Source organism: Equus przewalskii, chromosome 29 (genome assembly GCF_037783145.1).
Source record: "Equus przewalskii isolate Varuska chromosome 29, EquPr2, whole genome shotgun sequence".
Classification (NCBI taxonomy): domain Eukaryota; kingdom Metazoa; phylum Chordata; class Mammalia; order Perissodactyla; family Equidae; genus Equus; species Equus przewalskii.
In genome coordinates, this window is record NC_091859.1 from 8,518,094 (window position 1) to 8,534,087 (window position 15,994).

The following is a 15,994-nucleotide window of genomic DNA, read 5'->3' on the forward strand; positions in this document are numbered from 1 at the left end:
TTCAAATTTCTTAACACAGTGAACAAAGGCCTACATGACCTGGCTCTTCCCAACACTCTAACCTCATCTACAACCACTTTCCCACTTACCTTTACCCTCCACTCACACTGGGCATTTTTCTGTTGCTTGAACACACTAAACTCCTGGAACGTGGGCCTTTGCAATCCCTGTGCTTTTTGACTGGAATGTTCTTCTACCTCCATGTTCACATGAGCAGATTTTTATAATGTATATCTCTACTTAAATGATTCCTGCTCAGAAGAATTTCCATGTCTGCTTAATCCAAAAAGATAAGGAAAACTGAATAGTTTTCTGGAACATCACCTTATTTTAATGAACATTTAGAATTATCTGGTCATTTTTTATTTTTGTTTGTTTTTAGAATATGTCTTGATTATTGCTGTTTCTTTATTGACTAGAATAGTGCCTAGTAACAGTATAAATATCTCCTGAATGAGTAAAACTTGATCGAATAAGCTATAGTGGGTAAGGGAGAATGAATTGTTTTCCAGTGCCGGTGAGGGGGAGGATGACAGTGCCATAACAACGAAAAAAGAAATACAGAAAAAATCAAATTTGGGTTTGGATAAGTCAATAAGTGTGGTTATTTTGAACCTGTTGATTTTGAGAAGACATAACTATCCTAATCTAATTAACTAGAAAACAAAAAGAAATGTTTAGAGATGAGAACATAGGTAACACTAGGGATTTTAGTTGCTTCAGTCAATAGGAATAAATAGAATCACAAGTGCAGATTTGATGGAAAAATGGGACATTGACTGAATGAATAGACGTTAAAGTCCCAGGGGCAACTGGAAGTTACCTAAAGGGGTCAGTCATGTACCATAATGAATAGAGCAGGCTGATGCAAGGCAACTGAGAGTGGTGGAAACTAGAGAGGCCATGCTATTAGGACTTAGATGTTTTCAGAGGTATAGGAAATTTAGAATTTTTTTAATATTAAAATACTCAATTTCATGTTTGTGACAATTTTTTTTTAATTTAAAAACACTTAGTTGTTCAAACCAAACACAGCAGTAGTGGGAGGAATGTAGAATGGAAAGTTGTTAAATATCTCTGTGGTGCACAATAGGTGCTTACAATGCTGAGGAAGTGTGCTGTAGCCTTTCGTTAAAACAGACCTTGTGCCTGTGTATCTGCTGCCACTAAAGGTTCCAATCCTACTCTTTATGAGCATCTTGCTTGGATAGCACCACTTCTATCTACTTCAGTGAGCCAGGAAGTGGACTTTCTAAATGCATCATCTCTTCAAGCACTCTAGACATGGTGATAGATGTTCAGTTAGTATAAAACAACATATAACGTGATCAATTCAGAAGCTGGTAAATGAAACCGGGAAGTTGGATTTTTAAATAATCCCACATTCTCAATTCTGAAAATTTGGGAGTCTTTCAACTATTAGTTGTCATTCCTTCTCTAGTCGCTTCATTTCTTACCCCCTTTTAAGGTCTATGGCCCACTCACTAGAATTTAGTACAGGCTGCTTTCAACTCCTTATTGCTCCATTTTGCTCATTCTGGTCTAAAGGAATAATGATAGAATATTTCAAAGATGATCACAATCAGTGACAGCTTATTTTTATTTTAATACATCATTTTCCTAATTCCACCAGGATGTCTCCCTTTGCCCTTGGTGGTTGGTTGGTTGGTGGGTTGGTTGGTTAGTCCTTGGTGCAATGGAGAGAATAATCTTGGCTTCCCTCCCAGCTTCCAGGCCTTTACCTGGTAACTAATCCACAGAGCACCTCCATATGGAGTACCAGTTTGTCTTTTATCAGTATTTTTCTCTCTCTAGGTCTAGCATCTCATGCTGCCATTTGAATTCACAATCAGAGAATAGCTGAGTATGAAGAAATGTATCAGTACTTAAGGAGATTTTCTGTACTACTCCTGTTCCCTTTTCCTTTTCTTTCCTTAGAGGCTGATTTTCTACTCTGTGGCTTGTCAATAAAATAGAAGGATGTTCCTACTTTATTTCCAGAGGATACATGGAGAGTTGCATTTTTTACCACTGTGATTAAGAAAGAAATGTGAAAAGATTTGCATATTTCAGAATTTGTGATAACAGGCATGATTTTTCTTGGCGTTCTCAAACTGTCTTTCCAGCTGAGAATGACTATGTGAGTGGGGATAATTATTTTAATTGTGTAAGTTATGAGAATGAGTTGGTTACTCTTATTTTAGTCTCAGGAACAGAGGGGACATTTTTCTAATGATAAATATATTTGAATTTCTGAATTTCATTATTATACAGTAAAAGTTTTATTTATTATGTTAAGCCATAGAGAGATAATCTGAGATTGCATTTGATATGAATGACAAAAAGATACTACATATATTATTTCAGGATAATAAATACCTGGGGAGCTAACATAAGGTATAAGAATAAGAGAAATTAGAATAGTCAAGCAACAAAATTCTTCAAGAGCAGAAATGTTTTAATATTAAAATTAAATAGCGCTTAGATGTTGACTCTGCCTACCAAAGATGAAAAGTATTATAGACATTTTGCAAACATAAAAAGTAATCTAGATGAAGGAAATCAATAAATTTTGCATGATTTATCATTGACTCAAAAAAAGAGGTGTATCTCATTATATGACATAAGAAGATAAAATGATGAAAATGAATGATTTCTCTGAATCATAGAAAGACTAAGCAGCAATGTGAAATAGCATAAAATTACTATTTCAGATAAGTGCACATTTTGTTCTAATGGCATCAAGTTATGCTCAAACATTTATTAATAGAACTTCTTATCAAAACCTGGAGCTTGATAAAGACAGCAATTGATGGTTAGTTTGAAATCAAATTATTCAAAATTTGAGTAACTCAAATAAAAGACCACCCAGTTTGAGTAAAATATTCTAAAATGGCTTATAGAATAACAAAGTATGTTGTATTAACTCTCAGAGCTCATAAAGAAGAGAACCGAAATTGAAGATATAGGGAGCAAAGTTAGAATGCAAGCTGAGAATTTCATTGGGTTACTCTCTGAATCTTAAAGCTAACATTTTTTTTCTCCCACATACTATGATCTAGATAATTGAAGCCAAGTTGCTTTTCTCCTTAAATCATCTGTATAATAGCCATAACTCTCTACTTCATGCTGAGTGTGCACAGATACAAACATAAGCACAAAAATTACAAATGGCAGAAATACTTAACTTGAAACATTAAAGTCTTGCAGATTATTTTACTCATTTCTTATTTTTCTGATTATCCTTATACTCAAAAGCAGTTCGAGTTGTGTGTGTGGGAGGAATGTGGACTGGAAAACTGGTAAATATCTCTTTGGTGCACAATAAGAACTTATAATGCTGAGAAAATGTACAACATGGAAAAAGTGTGGGTGTGAAATTAGTATGGAATGAAATGGGACTCTCATAATGTGCATCTCCTATAGACCACCAGGACTGGGAGACAGCTCGAAAGGAAAATTCCTGGGGTAACTCTTAGGTTGTGAAAACCACAGGATACCATACTCATGAGGAATTTTAACTACCCAAACATCTGTTAGCTTAAAAAAAAATTCAGCAAAACATGCCTCATCAAAGAAGCTTCCAAAGAATGCAACTTTATGATCTAAAAAGAAGAAAAACCAAATAGAGCGTAAAGTACACCTTAACGCTTTTTAAAATAAGAAATTGTTAATGAATTGCTGTACATTCAACTGTTTTCCTTAATTTATTTTAAATGGTGTAATGCACTTATAATGTGATGAATGCTATTATAACAGAAGTAGATGTTATCTCTATAAAGACGCCATTATATAATGATAAAAAGAGATATTAGCCATCAGTAAATAGGAAAATATAATCTAAAACATAAAGAAGCCCATTTGGTGCCAGTGCATTTTTGGGATAGTCTCTATTCTGTTCCCACTAGAGGAAATGAATATAATTTATTCCAGACATGATGGTTTTACTTCTGTGAAATTAATTAGATGCTGTTGGAAGTCTTTTAAGTTAGCTGTCTGAGACTCCCAAATGTGTAATTCAAGACAACATCTCTCTCTTCTAGACCTGTACATTGAAGTTGCCGGTACGACCACTTAGATTTCTACAGACTTCTCAGACCCCATATGACCACTGCCTCTACCCCATGGCAAACCTTTTCCTCTCTGTGTGTTCTCTGTTTCAGTGTATTGTACCACTATGCATCTGACAGATCAAGCCAGCAATTAAGGAGTCATTCTTAATTCTTTCTGCCCATCCCCAACCCCAAGTCCATACCTGAGTCCTATTGAATTTATCTTCTAAATATTTCCTGATTTTATTTATTTTTCTCTGTTAAAGATCTCTAAATACAGACCCTTAAAAATTATCTCCTGGATTATTACAAAAGATATCTAAATGGTCTTTCTGTTCCCATGTTCTACCCTCCACCTGTACCCAGCTTTTGAATACACCTGTCTGATCATGTTATTCCTCTGCTTAAAATCTTTGATAGTTTTCTGTTTGCCTGTTGTGTAAAAATCATAGCTTTTAGTATATTCTATAAGGTTATTTATGATTTTGCTTCTATTCCCCACACATGCCTTGTTCTTTCTCCTTTACGCTCCAGAATCTTTGCTATTCTTTTTTACTGTTCTTTCTGTCCTCTTCGTTTGGAGACTAGCTTCCTTTTCTTTATGTTTCACATCCAACATCTCCTTTGTGAAGCCTTCTGTAAATTCCTCTTTTCATTCCCAGCTCCCAAAACTCGTTTCGAAGGTACCGAACATACTGTGTCATAACTGTTTCTCTCTTTCTCTGTTGTGGAACTCTGAGTTCCTTAAGAGCTGAGATGACCAGGTGATCATGTCTCATGTGTGTTCCACCATACATGCCTACTCAATATCTAAAACGGAATGAATATGGCATTTAGACTCAAGGAAGGTATTTGACTTCAACGCAAAAGTATTTCAGTGTCAAAATTCATCATATTACAAAATAGTTCATACTGATTTCTTCAATTATTTTTTTTTGCCTATAACTTGTCTTTCAAGTACTTGCATGGTTATTGCAAAATTAAAATTCTCCCAGTCAGTTGCCATCTATATTTGACATGTTCAGCTTATTTTATTTCACAAAACCAGTCTACTTAATATTACTGGCTATTCTTTATGTTTGCTATTCAGTAATTAACATAAGAACTATGAATTATTGCATATAGGAAAGAAATTTTCCCATCATAAATTTAGAATGATTTCAAACAATGAAGGAAAATAAATGTCTATTTCAAAGTGGATTGAAGCATTAACAGTATCTAGATGATTAACTGAGGTAATAAACTATTAAGGAATTTGTACAGGTGGGATCATAATAGGTTTATAGTCCATGAAGAAAACAAAGGAGAACAATGCTTAAATTTGGGCTGCTAAGTATGATTACATAGAGAAGATATTTGGGTGAAATAGTAATTTAAAGGATATAATAGTAAGCATATAAAATTAAATTATTTAATAATGCACTCAACTATATATTTAATTCAAAAGCACTTTTACCAGATTATTAAACAAGTTTTCCAGGATTTAAATAAAAATATTTTTAAATCCCATTACATAAGCAAGTAGAATGTGTTTTTCAGCAAAATCAATAAAAATCCAAGACTTTTATAAAGATTATCAGCATGTTATTTTTTAAAATCATTAACGTTATAGAAATATTGGTTATCATAAGGAAAAAAGGGGAAAAAATCTTTCCCCCCGTTATAGCTAGCTGCATTTTATTCTTTTTAATTCAAACAAATTCTCTCAATTTCTCAATTCAAACTTCCAATCTCATGTTGAATTGAATTTATTCTGATTCTTCTGAGAATCTTCTTTCCCTTGGTTCAGATGGAAGTGTGAGGTAGGCTTAAGTCTTTGTGCCTTTTGGTAATTAACCTCAGTTGTAAACTGCCTCAGCATTAAGCCCTGGGTCAGCAAGCATTAAGCTCCATTTCTTGCATTTACCAAGGAGAATTCTGATTTGACTAAGCAAAACTCCCAATGGTGAAAAGGCCATAGGATTACTATGCCTGGTGGTTTAGGGCGCTTTTTGGTTGGGTCTAATAACTGAATTGAGAGCCCTAGGCTGGGTAGTTAGGGATAACAACAACAATAGCTAAGCTCATTGAGTGTCTACTATGTGCAAGTACTGTGCTAACTACCCTGCACACATCACTTCATTTGTGAACCTCATCCATTTCTAAGGTAGAGCCTGTGCTCTTAGATTTTGACTAGGACCTGAGCAAAGCCTCATGGTGGTATGAAAGTATCAAGAGGTGGACGGGTGTTAAATATGATTAGAGAGAAGATATTCAGGTGAAATTGTAATTTAAAGGAAATAATAGTAGGAATATAAAATTAAACTATTTAATAAAGCATTCAACTATATATTTAATGTCAAAGAAGCTTTTGCCAGATTATTAAGTGAGTTTTCCAGAATATAAATAAAAATCTTTTGAAACACCATAAGCAAGGTGGTGTCATAATAAGTTGATAGTCCATGAAGAAAATAACGGAGAATCATTCCATAAGCAAATGGAATGCCTTTTTTTGGCAAAAGTACTAAAAACCAAACAGTTGAAGGAAACTTTAAGGATCATCACTGTGGGATATCATTAACTCTGACAACTGGAACTAAGGAAGACCTGGAGATATTATACAAGTGCATAATACAGCCATTGCCAACCCCAAACAAATTGGGTGGGACTTCCTCTGAAACACATAACCTCAAACTATATATACATTTGGTTTCTTTCCTCTTTAATGATACCCTTGATATTTACTTTACCCTGATTATGCCTGCATACAATGAATGGGAGGATGAGGTAGCAACATTTATCCTGGCCCTAATACTCCATTATAGTGATGGTCTTATCTGAATTATTCCGGTTTGTTCCTACATGGAGCTTCAAGATACCATAGAGCTGATGATACTTCCTTATGATGATGCCTTCTTATGTTCTTATGAAACATGATGACCTTTATTACTCTAAGAATTTTGGGAATGGGAGAGAGTGATGGTAGAGAGAAACCTCTTTATATTTTATCCAGAAATCAAACAAATGAAGGTAGGAGGAGAGCAGTCTGTAGAGTTTCTGTCGGCTGGATGCACATTTCCATGTTTTTCATCAGCTCCCAAGCCCTCCACCAATAGTTCCCCAGCCTTCACAGAAGCAATAATTTAATTTCCCTTTCCAACCTTTTTAACAAGAGTTGTAATCATTGGGCACCTAATCTGAAGAGTAATACCACTGCTTTTTCAAATGGTATGTTGATACCTTAGAGCAGTGGTTCTTAACTTGGACTTTAGCACTAGAATCATCAAGAGAGCTTGTTAAAACACAGTGTTGAGCCCTACCCAGAGCTTCTGATTCAGTAAGTCTGGAGTGTGGCCTCAGAATTTGCTTTTGTAACAAGTTCCTGGGTAATATTGATGCTGCTGGTCTGGAGACCACATTTTGAAACCACCGTTACAGAAAGTTGTTTTATAAACATTTGCTGATCTAGAAAAAGATGTATTATCTGATCCTAAAAATAGTAACACTAATTTTAGAATATTTTCATTCTTATCTGGCGTGGTTAGTATCGGAGGTAAGAAGGGTGTTTTTGTATTTTGTACTTTTTTTCAATTTAAGCCAGCCTGAAATGAGCCAGAAAACTACTCATTAAGCATCAAAGAAAATGGTCATACAATGAAGTCTAATACCAAGGACTTCCATGAATCATTCTCAGTACTCATCCAACAGTCTAAGTGGAAAAATTCTTAAGCTTGTAATATTTGCCCTTTTGATACCATCTTGCTGTTGGGAAAAATCTAACTATAAACCAAAATTAAAATCTTGAAAAATGGTAGAAAATACTTCATGCACCAATAGTAGAAATCACTGGGCTCTAGGGAAGGATGGCTGGTTATCGCAGTGTTGTAACCAGCAGGACATGTCCTGAGGTGTTCCTGGCCTGTGCAAATGTGGTCAAGTCTAATTGTTGCACTTCTTCAAGGCCCTGATGCCCTGACTTGTTTAAGGTGCCAGGAATCCACCCAAACCACCCAGACAATTAGATTTCTTCTAGTCCTGAGAGACATCTAAAACTCAAAGCCAATTCTTCTAGGTGTGCTGAATCAAAGCCAACTCATAGTGCTATATTAACACTTGTCTAGCTGAAAAAGAACAGAGTCCTTCATTTAGTGATGACAGTTGCTGGGAATCTGGTAATCCAATGTACCAAAACCTGAAACTAAAATACCGTGGGAGGTAGGCCCTTTAAATACACTTTAAACTGAACTTAAATTCAGATAGATGTACAGACTATTTAAATCATGTGTACAGAGCTCAAAATTTTCTGTCTTGTGAACTGCTATCAAATCATTTATTTATTCATGATTTTCTTTTAGGAAAGTCACTACAGCATGGTGCACTAAAAATTACAGAGTGTTTTTTACAACAGTTTTCATCATTAAATTAAATTTACAGGGATCTGCAGAAGGCAAAGTTGCTAATAAGTCTTTGAATGTGCTTGTTCTCAAAGTGTAGAAAATTTGATGGTTCTTAATCACAGTGGCATAGACTTGAGGGCCTTCAAACTTTTATATGGACTAGGCAAAATGATGGTCTATCCAGACTCACCTTTCAGCTAACACACTTAGCATGGGGACACAGATGGATGGGAAAGATGACCCTGACCCACATAAGACCCACATTCCTGTGCAAGGATAGAAGCATGATAATCAGGAAATGATGGTTGTTAGTTACAGAAAATGCATTATTGTGAAAACCAGGGGGAAAGTGCTTATGAGAGGAAGTGATTGGATTATGGGGAAGGAGAGAATAAGGATAGATCATTCCTACTGAGTAAATTGCTGTGATTTATAAGAGAAAGGGTAGAGTGATATCTTGGCCCATTACTGGCTAGATTCATTTCACAAACAATCCTAAATCAGAATGTGACAGTTTATGGGGAGACAAACAAAGTCTCCCAAAGATGCGTACAGTTACTCAGCTTTTAAACCGGCATATTTTCAATTCCCCCTACCTTACTGCTATCAGCTTACCTTATTTTGGTAGTTGACATTCATAATTATAATTTTGTATTCCCCCTATGTAACTTCAATAATAGTTTACTATACACTGTTGTAAAAGAAAAATAATAGTGGATATATTATATTATGTATTTTTGGTATCTTGATAAATTCTAAGAAAAAATTACTTAAAAGAAACTTGAAAATTTTATATGCTTACAATACTAAAATAATTAGATGCTGTTTTTAATAGACTTGGACATTTTGATCTTCTAAATATTTCTCTTAAATTATGAATTAATCAGATGATTATCTTTCCTTGCTTTATACAGATGAAATATACATTCAGCTATATATTACATGCATATTATATATTCGTGTATCAATTTAGTTACGCATATGTTTACTTTTATTTTTCAGTTGAGACTTAAGAGTTCTTATTCCATCGTATTCTAATCCTTCAAGAATACAGATTGATATAATAAATTCTAAGAGATATTTTTCACAAAGAATTCAACACAGGAAACACTTGTATAACAAAAGAGGCAGTTTCAAGTTTACTGAAAATGCAAATGTTGTTAAGAGTCATTATTTCTTAAAAAAAGAAAGAAAGAAAGAAAAACACTTTGGGAAAAGTTCAAGAAATGGCATTAAAGCACAGCTCAGCAAGGGGCTAAATATCTTGCCTTTTTATAATGATTGATTATAGTGTATAGAACTTAAAATGTTTAGTAGTACAAGTGGTTAGTATGTGCCGTGAATGATCTTTGAATGTCATTTTTCTCTCCACTCTGCTTGGGGTAGCAGACACTCCTTGATGAGGGCTTTGATTGCCAGTATGAAATGAATGATTGCAGCATTGACATTTCACTATGAAAGACGAGAAGTTGAAACAAGGCATCACACTGCTTTCTGAGCTGGTCTACAGACATACTTGCAAGACTAACCAAGGTTTCCCTTGGGAAATGGTTTTGGATCCATCCTCAGTTGAGATCCCGAAGGTCCAGGCTACAGAGCAGGGAAGACATGAACATATTTCTCTGGAAATATAATAAATTAATCTCATCCACATAGTCACAGAAAAATCTCATCAAAGTTCTTGTCACAGAAAATTCTGAGTAAGCTGTCCATGATGGCTGGGCGATAAAAACATACCACCTTGCCTGCCTGCTAGAATAAGTTGGGTTTAAAAGTATAGTCCTGACAGCCACTGAGTTGGTATACTTTATACAGGTACATGAATCAAGTAGATTCTGGAGATAATCTGTGCTCTTTTGATCTAATTAATTTTGACCCATCTTATTGGTATGAGTTAGATACCAAGGATCATAATCTATAGAGGTCTTTTTTAGTTCATTATAATAAACTATGACAGTTGTCTTTTTTGTCCAGGATAGTAGTTCGTACAAAGACCTTAGCAGTGGCTTTAAAGGCTTGGCACAATCTGGCTCCCATTTCCTCTCTGACTCTCATTCTGACTTTCTTGGCTCCACACGCACTGAAGTCCTTGTAATTCCAAGAATACAGCAGGCAAAATCCTGCCTCAGGGCCTTTGCAGTGGCCATGCTCCTTCCTTTGATTCCCTTCCTTTGACCCTCCCCATGCTCCCTCATCTCCTTCAATCTGCTTAGAGAGGTATTCTCTGACTACCGTATTTAACATAATAATTTCCATCAGCATCCTCATTCCCATTATCCTACTTCATTGTTTGCCATGGTACATGTCACTTCCTAACATGGTGTATAATTTGCTTGTATATTATATATTAATTTACCTAAATTTTTTTTTTTATTAATGTTATGATAGATTACAACCTTGTGAGATTTCAGTTGTACATTTTTGTTAGTCATGTTGTGGGTACACCACTTCCCCCTCTGTGCCCTCCCCCCACCCCCCCTTTTCCCTGGTAACCACCGATCAGATAATTTACCTAAATTTTTATAATACGCTTATATATTATTTGTCTCCCTCTAATAAAAGAAAGCTTCCGTGATCTTTGTTTCTTTGGATCTCTTCTATATCCCCAGCACCTCACAAGTGTCTGGCAAGTAGTAGGTGTTGGGTGAAGGAGAGCAGTCACATTCTAGAAGCTCTCTGCGGATAAGTCCACGTCTACTTTGATCACTTCTATGCACTTTGTGTCTTCCTATGCCTGGCACATAGAAGATACTCAATAAATATTTGTTGGATGAATATATAAATCTCATCTAAAAGCCAACAGAATATTTGGGTATGAATAAAGAGAAGGGGAGCCAGAAATATTTTCCTGTCCTATACCACTTGAAATGTGTGGCCTGTCAGAAAATTGTTCTTCTCCACAATTGTTCTTACAGAACTGGAATGCAAGTTTTGCAAAAACATTGATAATCAAGGAGGCTTCATAAATTTATACTAAGCTTCTAACCCATTCTCATACAGAGGAAAAGGCAAAAGATAGGCCATTGAAACCTGCAAAACATTTTTCAAAGCAAATTTCTCCACGAACAGAGTATGTAATAATGATCAGTAATAGTGTACATGGTTCTGAAGCCCATCCTCTTGTTTAAAATTTTGAATAAAGAGATTCAGAGCTACTGTTTGTTAAGGAGAAGGTGGGTATGGCATTTGTAAGGAATATCCAGTTTGGAAATGTTGCCACTCTTGAAAATGGAGTGCCTTATTCTGTGAGGGCGTCCAAAAGCAGTATCTGTTCCTAACTGTGCTGTTCTTGTGAACTCCATCAACATTCTTTGACTGTTAATACATGAATTAGCTTTTACTACTTTCTTTATCTCAGTTTGTACCCATACCTAGTCAGTCCCTGAGTTCTTTCTATTATATTTTGTAAATGACTCTAGGCTTCAGCTCCTCCTATCTACATCTACTGTCACTGTTCTAAATTGGAGCCTCATCATATCCCACCTGACTTTTTGGAAAAGCCTATCAGGACTCAATGTTTCAGGGGCTTACCTTTTTCATAGCTACCTGAGTTTTCTTCCTAAATCATTGGAAAAATACTTCCTTTCTCAAAAACTTTCAGTGACATCCCATTGTTTAAAGAATAAACTTCAAACTCTTTATCACAATAGTCAAGTTCTCCCTAACTTAGTTCCCAAATTACTGTTTGAGGCTTGTTCTCTACTGTATCCTTCCATGAGCACTGGTCTCTCTGTGACATCTCTATTCCTTGAATTTAGGGATCCTGGATCCTTTTTGTATCATGAATTCCTTTGGCGGTCTGGTGAAATATGTGGATCCCTTCCTAGAGTAACATTTTTGAATGCATAAAATAATAAACATAAGATTACCAAGGAAAGTAATTCTACAGCACTAAAATTCTTTCTGTGGACCCTGTTGTTTATGTCTTTGTGGCTTTGCTTATGATCCTCTTAGCACAGAAATGTCCCAAACCCGCTCTTCTGGTCACTGAAATCCTCTCATCTTTCAAAGCCTATTCATTTCCCATCTCCTCTGGGCAGCCTTACTTTGACTCCCTGCCCCGTCTCTATTCACCTCTTTGCCCTTTGCCCTCTCATAGTAGATTATTTGCATTTCTAATTACTCCCTTATCTTTAGTTTGCCATTTATTATAATATATTGTCTTAATTGAAAACACTGGGCAAAACACTAAACTGGCCACTTTTCACATTTTGTTGTCTTCATTATTCCCTTTAGAACACTATGAAATGTGCATATGAAGAGGAAAGTGAGGTGCAGAAGTTTTGTTGTTTGATCAAGATCACACAACTTGTTGTTCTTCTAAATTATTTGAGGAGAAGAATATTTTATCTTCCTTTTTATATCTTCTCAGTATCTATGGAATAATATTTGGTCAATAATATTTGTTCATGTGGATTTTAAAAATCAGATATACTAGGAAATACTTATCTCCCAATATTTAATGTCCCTAGAATTGACTATGGGCCACAGGAGGACAAGATGTGTGTAACAGTGTTCCTAGGCCAATGTCTATGCCAAATTAACTATCACTAAATAGTTCTTAACATACTATAAACTCTTCTAATTCCTAGTGGTTTCACCAATGAAAACTTGCACAAGGTTTTCAGCAGTCGGTTCCTTAAAATATCATGTCTTGTTTTTCCCTCTCGATGAAAAAACAACAATAATAAAACCAGAACGAATTAAAGAATTTATGTGGAATCATAATGAATTCAGGGAATGTTTACATATTTAATAATAAGATCAGTTGTATAACCTATTTTCTATGCTACTCCCTCAGTGAAAACAATAAAACCAACCCAATTTTCATTCGTTAGACAATGCATTTTAAATCTAATTTCCTCGTACCAGTTTCACTTTTCTGCAGTCAAATATGCTTCCGCAAGTTTAAAACGATATTGTTAGCCTATTTTTAAATAAAAATATTTATTTATTCAAAAGATTTATTTTAGCACTAGTAATGCTTTCTTTTCAAAATTATTTTGAGTTTAAAAAATCGTGTATTTATGATTAATAATTTCTCATGTGGAAGTTTTTTATGTATATTAAATATTTTGGAAGGAATTGCATCTTTTGATTTGCCAATCATGCTGTGAACCATAAATTAATGTATAGTTAATTCATGATGACTATCCATTTTTCATGGTCTTTTCTATTATTGTACTGTAGCAAATACTAACTTAAAAGTAGCAGGGTAATTCATTTTCTTTTTCATAGCTCCAGATGGTCCTCCTGAAAATGTGTATGTAGTAGCAACATCACCTTTCAGCATCAACATCAGCTGGAGTGAACCGGCTGTCATTACTGGACCAACATTCTATCTGATAGATGTCAAATCGGTAAGGCACGTCTTACCTTCTGTAAAAGGCAGTAGAAAACACTGTTAAGAATACAGGTTTTGGAATCAGACTATTTGAATTTGATTCCTAGCTCTGTTAGACCTTAGGCAACTTACTTGACCTGTCTGTGTTTCAGTGTTCACATCTGTAAAATAAATAACATTAGCACCCATGGTACAGAGGCTTTTTGAAAACTAAATCAGTTAACATGCATAAAGAACTTAAAACATTGCCTGACACATAGTAAGTGCTCAATAAATGTAAATAAAGTATTGTTACCATGATTATTATTATACTTATCTTCAGCGTAGAGACGATGTATATAAACCCAAGTGGTTAAACTGATAACAATACATTGGTTTAAAATACAGTGAAAAAGAACTCATAGTGCAAAAGGAGAAGGGAGAAGGCTTTAGGGGAAATATCTACCAAATAAGATAACATTAGCGCTTAATCTTGAGGAATAATTAGAACAGAACAGGAAAAGGAAATGCAAGAGAGGTGTGAAAGAGTAGACTTCATTGAAGAAAAAGCAAGTAGTTCAGGAATCCCCTGTCAAGGAATTCCAGAAGATGCTGAGACATGAGGCTGGACCAGGAGCAGACTGCATACGATGTTATGGAGTTTGGGTTTTATGAGAAGGGTAGTGGGGTGCCAACAGAGGAATTAAAGCAGTCGGGATATAGCTTTCTGTTTCACAGGATCAGTGTGGTTGCATTGTAGAGGATCGTTTTGGAGCAGTCCTGGGGGGGTGAAATTAGGCAAGGAGACAGGAAACTCTCAAAGTAAGCTGGCCAAGAAAAGATAAGGACAGAAGAAATATAGCAAGGGAATAGAATGAAAAATAATTTAAACCTACAGGATTTGGTGAAAAAAATCAAGGGATGGTGAGTGTAAAGAAGACTTGAGGATGACTTTGAGATATATGATTTGGAAAATTGTAAGGAGGAATAGATTTGCAGAGGGAAAGACTGGATTTCCTCTACACTGAGTTTGAGATGCTTGGGAGTCCGCCAGGTGAAGATACCCCATTAGCAGTATCATATATGGATCTGGAACTGAGGAAGGAAATATGGGTTTGCAGATCTGGGAAGTGTTGGTATTTAGGTGATAGTTGAAATGATGAGAATAGATGGGATTAACCGTAGAACATGTAGAGTAAGAATCTCTGCTAATAAGCCAGACAGGGAAAGACAAACACCATACAATTTCATTCATATGTGGAATATAAACAAACTTATGGACAAAGAGAACAAAATAGTGGTTACCAGGGGGAAGAGGGTGGCACAAGGGGTGAAGGGGCACATTTATATGTGTCTGACAATATTAATATACAACTGAAATTTCACAATGTTATAAACTATTTTGACAACAATAAAAAAAAAAGGAATCTCTTTTATAAGAACCAACCAAGGATAGAATCCTAGGGAATACAAACATACAAATAAGAGGCCACTGAAGACATCAACTTGGAGGAGCCATCCAGACAGAAGGAAGCTCAAGCATAAGCATCAAGTCTTTCATCTAAAACAGGGTGGTCAACGATGTAAATAACATGGGGTTGTTAGCTACGATTAGGATTGGGAAATACCTCCTTGGCACCCTCTCTAGGTTTTACCGGGTCTGATGACCACTCTCTTTTGGTGCATACAATGCATTATATTAGGTAATTTATGGTGAATTTTCCTCCCCTTTTCTTCCCATCTCTGTCTCTTGTTTAGCTTTTATAATTTTATGTCTTTACAGTATATCTTAAATGGAAATAGTTCTATCTCAAAAGACCTGTCATAATTAAAATAAAGTTTAAAGGGATTATTGGAGCATGTTTGTGAAGATTTTTAGTTTATAATAGCAAAAAATAATCAACATGATGACAAATGCTCTGGGAAATGCATTAAAAGCAAATTAAAAATGATAATGCTCTGCTCTATCAAATAAAAGACACATTATTAACAAAATTTGTTCTATCTTGGAATTTGTGCTTAAAAGAAGGGAAAATAAGACATTTTAAAAAGTAATTTATAACCTCATCCTCTTAACATTCTTATTGAGATTAAAAATGAGCAAGGGAAAGAGAAGGACGGAAAGATAACTAATATTGTAATTGCTTATTTTCTGTAAGTTACATGTTGGCTTCTTCATATGCATTATCTTATCATATCTTATTTTCTCTAACAACATTTTGGTGTAAATATTATGTTCATTT

General features: G+C 35.1%; 1 protein-coding gene across 3 annotated transcripts in view; it reads left to right on the forward strand.

Moving 5' to 3' along the window:
- Positions 1–15,994, forward strand: part of PTPRQ (protein tyrosine phosphatase receptor type Q) — a 206,806-nt gene that overhangs the window by 125,308 nt on the left and 65,504 nt on the right. For all 3 annotated transcript variants that reach the window (XM_070599139.1, XM_070599138.1, XM_070599140.1), the window contains one exon: positions 13,667–13,788. In XM_070599139.1, coding sequence (XP_070455240.1) covers positions 13,667–13,788 — 122 coding nt within the window. The remainder of the gene's footprint in view (positions 1–13,666; positions 13,789–15,994) is intronic.